At 51.6% G+C, this 8,751-nt stretch overlaps 1 protein-coding gene across 1 annotated transcript; it reads left to right on the plus strand.

The window, feature by feature from the left end:
• The first annotated feature begins 2,543 nt into the window (after positions 1-2,543).
• Positions 2,544-3,191, plus strand: Neurog3 (neurogenin 3). The gene has a single exon (XM_008827804.1). The coding sequence runs from the start codon at positions 2,544-2,546 to the stop codon at positions 3,189-3,191; it is 648 nt and encodes a 215-aa protein (XP_008826026.1).
• The last annotated feature ends 5,560 nt before the right edge of the window (positions 3,192-8,751 follow it).

Here is an 8,751-nt window from a genome sequence, read left to right on the forward strand (position 1 = left end):
GCGCTCTAGCCAAAACCCACTTACCAGACTGAAAGGGCAGGCCCCAGCCAGGGAGAGTCCCACTTCCATTTTAAGTCAGGGGCCAAATGAGAGCCCCAGCTGTGGATTGTTTTTCAGGGCCCCAGGGAATCCCAGGGATCGCTTGGGTTCCTCAAAGCCAGGGATCTCTTCACAGGGCCTGAATGGGTCTCAGGACCCTAGAGAATCCTGTTTTGAGATTCCTCTCTGTTTCTAATTTTCAGTCATAAATCAAGCAAAGCTATGGTCTGGGACAGAAAACCAGAAGGCAGACTTTGAGTGAAGTTTGCTCGCTTTTGGCCAGGAAGATGGACCACTACTCCTCCCCTAATCTGATTCTGTCTTTGCTCATAGATTCTGGACTTTTTTCTGTTCTCTGCATTTGGGGGTATTTTGTTTTCCCCCCAACAAAGTAACACCAACCCCTACAAGAGGGAAAATCTAGGATTAAGAGATTTAGGCTCTGAACTCTGCATAGCTCTGGTAGAACTTGCTCTATGACCTTGGGCTAGTCACTTCCCTTCTCTGGCCTTGGCTTTTCCTTGTAAAGAGTATTTCAAGTTCCCATTCCTGGGATTAGAAAACAAGCTTGTAGCAAGTTATAACCTAGACAGCTGCAAAGCAAAGAATCTGAGAATCTGGTGCACAGGAAGTCTGACCTTACCTCCAGACTCAATTTCTCCTCAGTCAGGAAGGAACCACCTCCCCACTCAGACCATCTAGAATCCTCAGGCAGCCCCTGTGCCCCCACACCACTCAGTCTCTCCTGCTGGCCCCCAAAGCATACTATCCTCTTCCTGTGGGGAGATTTCCTGTCTGCCCTCCCTCATCCCATCCCCTTAGTCTCCCAGCCAGGGCTTACTTAGCCCTTCTGCAATTTCTCCGGAGGCTTCGAGTATCTGGATACTCTAGAGAGCATAGAGTTGCTGCCTCTGGAGTCTTAACTCCCAGCCTCTGATTCCTTCCCGACACGCATCCTGGACTGGAGAGGAGAAAGGAGCGGAAGCCACAACGCCTCACCCTGAGTGACCGGAAGCAGAAGACCACGGGGTGTCTGAGGCGGGGACAAGAGGGAGGGGCTGCGGGGGGAAACAAGGACAGTGTCTTAAGACTCACTTTGGGAGAGATTTCCAGACAACACTAAGAGGGGCAAACCAGAAGCCTTGGAGAATCCTGGGGGCGGGGGGGCTGGACCAGGTGAAGCTAACCACCCTTTCTGGCTTGTGATTGGACAAGAGGACTAAGAGGAGAGAAAGTAGATCTGCTTTTCTCCCACTGCCTGCACACCATGGGCGTTGAAAAGGCTCCTCACACCTCCTGCATCTCTACCCAGACCAGCCGCAACCCAGGATAGATACTGTCCATGAGGAGTCGTGATGGGGTGCCCCCATTTACTGCCCCCACAGCAACCCTGGCCTCTGGAATGGGATCCATCCAATATCTCAAATGGGAATATGCCTGGGGTTCTCCATGTCTGATTTTTGGAGCTGGGGGCAGCACCTCAAGGTATTGTGGGGTCTTGCCCCACCCCAGGTAATAGTCTGAACAGAAAGGACTTTGGAAGGCTTACTCGGTGTTCACACCATCCTCCCTCCCGGAATGGAGAGTCAGTGAAACACTATGGCACAACATTTTCTAACCTGAACCATAGTGCCCGAGAGCTGGGTCACACTTGGAACTTGTGGGCACTACTCCAAGCTGCCACATGACTGCTGGATCTGCTGGCTGATCTGGGGCAAGCTTCCTCCCTCACTGAGCCTAAATTCTCCCTGTGTGACACTATCAGAAACAGGCCTTTCCTATAGGCGTCCTTGAACCTATTCCAGGTTACCAAGAGAGGGTCTGGACAGATGCCAAAGAGAGGGGAAACGGCAAAACGGTACGCGGTGGCCAGACGCGAGCCAGACTCTGGGCTGGGCAAGGCTCTTTGAGGAACCGAGAGTTGCTGGGACTGAGCCCGGGGGTGGGGCAGGGGTGCAAACAGAGCGGCGCTCCCCTCCCCAGACCCTAGGCCTTTGTCCGGAATCCAGCTGTGCCCCGCGGGGGAGGAGCGGGCTCGCGTGGCGCGGCCCCTGAGCCCCGGCGCTGATTGGCCAGTGGCGCGGGCAGCAGCCGGGCAGGCACGCTCCTGGCCCGGGCCGAGCAGATAAAGTGTGCCACGGGGCACACGACTTCTAGCTCAGGAAATCCCCTGGGGTCTCAGTGCCCCAGCAGAGGCGGGGGACCCCCCTTGGCGCTTCTCTTCTGCTCCAGGGCTGAGGTAACTCTTGCGGGGTACGGCCTGCAGCTCAACAGAACTTTCCAGCAAGCAAACGAGCTCAGCTGTTTGCTCCCTCTTTAACACTGGGCCACGGTTCTCTATTTGCTCCCGGAGAACTAGGTAACAATTGGAAGCCACCAAGGGGTCAACGAGGGGACGGGGGTCCTCGGATCTCGCTTGGGGTGGATACTCCTTGTCTCCTCCGCCACTGGCCTCTGAATCCGGACTGTCTCACTTTTATTCTTGCATCTTTCCCAGCCGCAGGATGGCGCCTCATCCCTTGGACACTCCCAGCATCCAAGTGACCCGTGACACCCAGCAGCTCTTCCCTGGAACCTCGGACAACGGAGTGCTCTGCGCCAAGTCCTCCCCAGCAAGCCCCACTCTCAGGGCGCGGGACTGCGCGGTGATAGAAGCGAGTGACTGCCGAGGGGCCTCGAGGAAGCTCCGCGCATGGCGTGGAGGGCGCAGCCGACCCAAGAGCGAGTTGGCATTGAGCAAGCAGCGACGAAGCCGGCGCAAGAAGGCCAACGACCGAGAGCGCAATCGTATGCACAACCTCAACTCGGCGCTGGATGCGCTGCGCGGTGTCCTGCCCACTTTCCCGGATGACGCCAAGCTCACCAAGATCGAGACGCTGCGCTTTGCCCACAACTACATCTGGGCGCTGACTCAGACGCTGCGCATAGCGGACCACAGCTTCTACGGGCCCGAGCCCCCAGCGCCGCCCTGCGGGGAGATGGGCAGCCCGGACGGCGGTTCTACTGGGGACTGGGGCTCCCTCTACTCCCCAGTTTCCCAAGCTGGCAGCCTGAGCCCCACCGCCTCGCTGGAAGAGCTCCCTGGGCTGCAGGTGCCCAGCTCCCCGACTTGCCTGCTCCCGGGGGCCCTGGCGTTGTCAGACTTCTTGTGAAGAGGCCTGTCTGCCTTTGGGTGGTGGGTGCTGAAAGACAGGGAAGGAGCCAGAGCCGATCGAGGTGGGTGACAGTGAGGCTCTAAAGTGGTCCTCTTCCTTCTGGCGGCCACCAGTCCCATCCTTGGCCTGCTGGGGTCCAATCCTGCCTGCAAGCGCCTTCTCTCCAAACCTTTGATGATGCGGGTGCTGAGTGGGCATTGCAGGCTGTGTGTATCTTAAGCCTCCTCTGTGCAGCCACCACAAAGGCAGAGTTTGTTCAACGTAGACCAGAAAGGAAGCACTGCGCAGTCGGAGACGCCCATGGTCTCCAGTCACCCTGTCCTCACTTTCAAATCTGTCAGCTTTTCCCGGTGTCTCCAACCACCCCTTCCCCAGCGTGAACTAATAGTCCAAGGTTCTGTCTCTCCGCACTTGCACCCTCACTAGGCTCCTGCTCCCTCACTTGGCTCCAAAGAGGCCGCTGATCTTCTTTACTCCCTATATAATCCAGGGTTTGGGGCCCGCTCCACTCTGCCTTAATCCACGAAGGTGATGCTCTGCCTTCTCCTCCTGCACTTTTCGGAGCCCTTGCCCTTCCCGGGCAGGTGGGAGACCAGGCTGTGAAATGAGAAAGCCCTAGCTTTGGCTAGGAACATCTGCCCTGCTTGGGCGGAGTCTGAACAGTGAACTGCCCTGACAAGTGCCTGGAGCCCTGTGTGTCTCTTTAAAACAGGAAGAAAAATCAATCTGTAAATATTATAATGTCTTTTGAAATGAATTTTGTAATGGTAAATTATATGCCTTGTCCCCTATTTTAGACATTTGTATTTATTGGGGATATTTCATGGTGGGGAAAGTTTATATTTTGTACATAAGATTATTAGAGACTAGTGAATGAAATTTTGAGCTAATAAAAGATGAACTCTCAAGAATCCTCAGTGAGGTGCCTCGATTGTCAGTGAGAAGAGGATCACTGAAGGGCTCCTCCCCAGCCAGGAGGGGAATAAGGGTCTGGAGCCTCTCCCTTGGGTGCTGGACTGGATGAAGTGGGAAATCCCTTAAGAAATCATTGGTCCAGCTTTCCTGCTGTCTTTATAGGGCAGTGACTTGCCTATTTCAAACAACAGTGTAGAAGAAAGACCAATCTCTTGCTGGGACTAGTGATTCTATAAGCCATTTCTGCCATACTATTAGCCTGAATTTACAGCTACTCTGGCCTTAGGAAAGGGAGAGAGTGATAATTTAGACAACAAAGCCAAAAGTCCCTCGAAGCACTCCCTCTGGGCTAAACTCCCAGGAATCACAACCCCTTTCCAAGGTGCTTGGAGGCCAGCCTCCCTCCCCTGCCCCCACAAATCCATAGTTTGCCCTCCATGCTCCAGGACTGTTTTAAAGCAGTTTTGCAGCTGGATCAGTCCCTGGACTCTGAAAAAGAAGTGCTCCAACCCAGGGAGGGTGATTAGGCCTTAGACTCAGATCTGTGGGTAGCTCACTTTTCTACACTAGAGTGCCCAGGTGGCAGATTCTCAGGGGATTAATGCCTCTTGTGTCTTTCTCCCCAACACCCTCCCCCCTTTCAATTTGAGCTTTTTCTCTACTCCCAAGTCTCTAGAGGAAGCTCTGGGGAGCTATGTCTTCACTATCACTGGCAGGGGTTGGGGGCAGGATGGGGGAATGCCGCAAACAAGAGACTGAACAGAGTGTTGTTTCATTTGGAAGCTTTAATCTGGGAGGCGGAGATTAATGGGTTATTGGTGACCTCAGTAACAGTCAACTTTCCACCTGGGGCACTGCCCGGGACAGGTGTCAACAACTCCCTGCTGCACAGTTCAAGCAAATGCCTGCTACTGGTTGGCCACTTGGGGGGAAGGGTGCAGACAGAATGAGAAATGGGAAGCTCTTGGTCCTCCCAGAACCATAGCACAGATGCAGACAGAATCACTCAAGACCAAAGAAATGTCACTGCAACTTGGAGGTACCAGTCACAAGTGGAGCGTGGGGCCATTACCCAGTGTGGTTTGCAGGAGGCTTGCTTGCGGGAGTCATTTGGAGTCAGAACTAATTTTGGAGAGGAATTTCTGAAGCAGAAGTAAACCACCACCCCACCCCCTGGCTTTTTTTTTTTTCCCCCCTGTGCCAGGCTATGAGAAGTAGTGTTTTCTCCAGGTGGAGACTCCTTTGTACAAGTGAAGTTAGACACTGTCAGAAGTTGAAGATTGGACAATGGGGGAAGCCAAGGTGCACCCACAGCCCAGTCCCCTCTCCGCTTTCCAGAGCGATCATTAAGGGGCCATTAGACACCCAACACACACACAGATTGGTCCTCCTTCCCACGAATTAAAACACTCATGAGGGATTTAACCACCCCAGCTGGTCTGCTACCTTGAGTTGGGGCTGGTTTGGTTCAAGAGCTGTCAGCCCAACACTCCAAGTCAGAAGGAAGTGGATGAAGGTTTAGGGTTTAATTTCGTTAATGCAAACTTTAGGACTCAGTGGCTTGGATAGTTCCATCAGTGTGTGGAATGGTACTAAGGTAGTAACTGATAGGTTTTGGATGGGTCAGGTGGTTCAAGAGGACACTAAAACTGATCACTAAGGACTAAGGAGTTTATTAGAAGAGTGATTAATGTCAGAGATCGAGAAACAGAGAGGTAACAATATGGCAAGGTCTCTGAAGAGGATTAGCCTGGGTGACAAGCATTCTAGAAGCCTCTTTCTAAAAAGCCCTTCTTGGAAATATGTGACTGGCAAATCCAACTAGCCCAACACTTAACCTTCCACCCCCTGAGCATTTAAAGCTGAGGGGAGGGCATCTTCTGGGAGAACCCTCTTGCTTCCTCTAGCCACCCTTCCTTGGCTTATCCCGTAGTCTGGGGTGGCCACTTGTGCCCAGCTCCCAGAAACCCTGACAGGATCCCAGGCTCTATCAGAAAAGGCCCTTAGGTAGAATACGTCTTCCTCTTCTTCAGCTTTTGTCTGAACCCAAGCCTAACTCCCAGAAAAACAGCACATGAATCTTGGGCTCATCCCCCTCCCCAACACCCTCACCCTCCCACCCCTTTGGCACACACAGGCAGGTAGATTTATGGTGCCCTGCCCTCCACCCAAGCCTCACCCCACCCCCAGCCTGCGGGGATTGAAGGACAAAGCATCCCATAGCCTTTGGAATGCTAATGTCTGGAAGCCAGGCTGCTGGGCTGGCTCAAAGGCAGGCGGGGCTTGGAGCACCCTTTCCCCCTTGAGCTGTGTGACCTTGGACAAGTCTCTGAGCCTCTACTAATTCAAAAGAGAAGTAAGAGGTCCTGAGACCTTTTCACTAGATTTCTGGGAGTCTAACAGGAAGTTGTGCTCATGGTGAATGAACTTACAACCCCATATTCCCAACCAGAAGTGGTGGAAAATACCCTTAAGTTCCCTGAACCAGAGTCAATGCGGGAAAGCATAGAGTGGGGTACTGTGTAAAATAAACACGGAGTAAATGTATTAACAGTTTTACATTTCTTTTCTCTGCTCTAACCCCACCCTCCCCCCACCACCTGCCACTTAAAAACTCCTGAAGACCAGAGCTCAAGGAAAAAGGAGCCAGCATTTGCTACCTTTACCTGCCTGCCCCACCTTCAAGGAGCCAGAGGCCAGGATAGTGAGTGACTTGAGCCTATGCACTTCTCAAGGACCCTCCTAACAGGTGCAGTGTGACCACACTCATGGAAGCAGCTATTCCAGAAGAGGCTTGCTCAAGGCCCACAGTCATTTGGTGAATTATCTGAGCAAACTGGGCCTGAGACCCTGACTCTACAGTAGTGGTTCCGTGCCCTTTACTGTCCACAGGTAGGAGAGGAACATACTGTCTATAGTTTTATGTTTTGGGTTCCAGTTGCTTCCCTGGGGTTCTAGTAAGGCCCAGAGGCTCCGCTGAGCTTTGATGTACCCCACGTCCAGGGCTCCTGGCCAACTTTCAGGTCCTATCTGTTACCTCTGCATCTGAGATCATGGCCCAAGGCTGAATGATGGTGCGTCACTGTCTGCGGAACTCAGTGTACCAATTACTTAGATCCCGCCAGCACGCCCCTGACCATGGTGCTGAAATGTCCGCGTTGTTTTAGCGCAAGGGATACGCCTGGGAAAGCGGTGTTCTCAGTGCAGAAAACGACCTGCCCACCCCCTCTGTCCATGTTTCCAGGATAGAGTCCCAGGGTGGCCCCTGTGGGCATTAAAACTTAGGAATCTCTCTCAATCTCTCTCTCTCTCTCTCTCTCTCTCTCTCTCTCTCTCTCTCTCTTTCTCTCTCTCTCTCAAATTATAGCCCTCTTTTGTAAATGGCAGAGCTAGAAGCTAGAGCCAAGTGACTAGAGAATTCTGACAACATCTAAGGTCTGATGTAGAACAATACTGGAAGTTTAGTCTAAGGAAACTCTGGATGGAAGACCTGCTTTGAAAATTTGCCCTTACTGGGGATTTTTATTCTTTGAGTTACAATGAAGTTTTAATGATTCCAAGAAGAAGGACAAAAGAAAGTCTAGTGCACACACGGCATGGCAACGTGGTTAACAGTAACAGCTTTGGATGTAAACATATGATTCAAATCCTGATGTTTTCTTCTAATTAGTGGCTTTCCATTAAAGTCCTTTTATCTTTTTGAAAGCTTATTTTCCTCATTTGTGAATTTGAGATAATAACTAATAGGCACTTAATTGGGCTGGTGTTCTAATTAACTATGCTTGTTTTGTCTCCCAAGCCTCCTCCAACAGTATTTATTATTAGTATCTAAAATTGTCCTCCTCTCCTGGAGGGAGGAGGAAGACTCTGTGTAAATTCGAATTTGTTCGTTGTTCCTGCATGTTGTAGACTGACACAAAGGCCAACCACCCCATCCTGGTAACCATTCCAGAGCTCCAGGGTTACATGTTCAGCTGTCCCTTGGGGGCCCTGAATGAGATGTCCAAAATGGAATTCCTCTCCGCCACCCCCAAATCAATGTCCCCTCGTGTGTACTAAGTAGCACCATCCATACTAGACACTCTTCACTGTTCCCGCACTGCCAGTGTGTGGGCAGCCCTCAAGACCTGCTGATTTTTCCTCCTCATTTTCTTTTCTTTTAAGATTTTTGAATCATATTTATCTATTTATTGTGTGTGTGTGTGTGAGGTGTGTGTGAGCACACACACATATGTGTAGGTGCATTCATGCCATGGTGCATGTGTGGAGGTCAGGAGACAATTTGTGGGGGTCAGTTCTCTCATTATATGGGTCCTAGGGATTGAACTCAGATTGTCAGACTTGGTGGCAAGTGCCTTCTACCGCCTAAGCCACCTCATGTCCTCCCTGTCTTCTCACCTTTTCTTCATCATATCCTCTCCTTTACCTCCTAGTGATAACTGCCTTAGTTCAACTCTTATTCCTCACATGGAAAGACAACCTAACCAAATTCCCCACCTCTAACCAGCACGCACTATGTTCCTGCACCAACCAGAGTTCCCACCCAATTTGCAAAATAACCTTGCCATGCACCATCTTCAAATAGTTTCTAGTCACCATAAGGGAAAGCTCACACGCTAAAGGGAAGGGTGGGGTAATGGGA

Source organism: Nannospalax galili, unplaced genomic scaffold, assembly GCF_000622305.1.
Source record: "Nannospalax galili isolate Female #2095 unplaced genomic scaffold, S.galili_v1.0 scaffold853, whole genome shotgun sequence".
NCBI classification, from domain to species: Eukaryota; Metazoa; Chordata; class Mammalia; order Rodentia; family Spalacidae; genus Nannospalax; species Nannospalax galili.

Bases quoted from the DNA above. Each gene is read 5' to 3' on its own strand.
- Neurog3 (XM_008827804.1), top strand. From the start codon at position 2,544: ATGGCGCCTCATCCCTTGGACACTCCCAGCATCCAAGTGACCCGTGAC.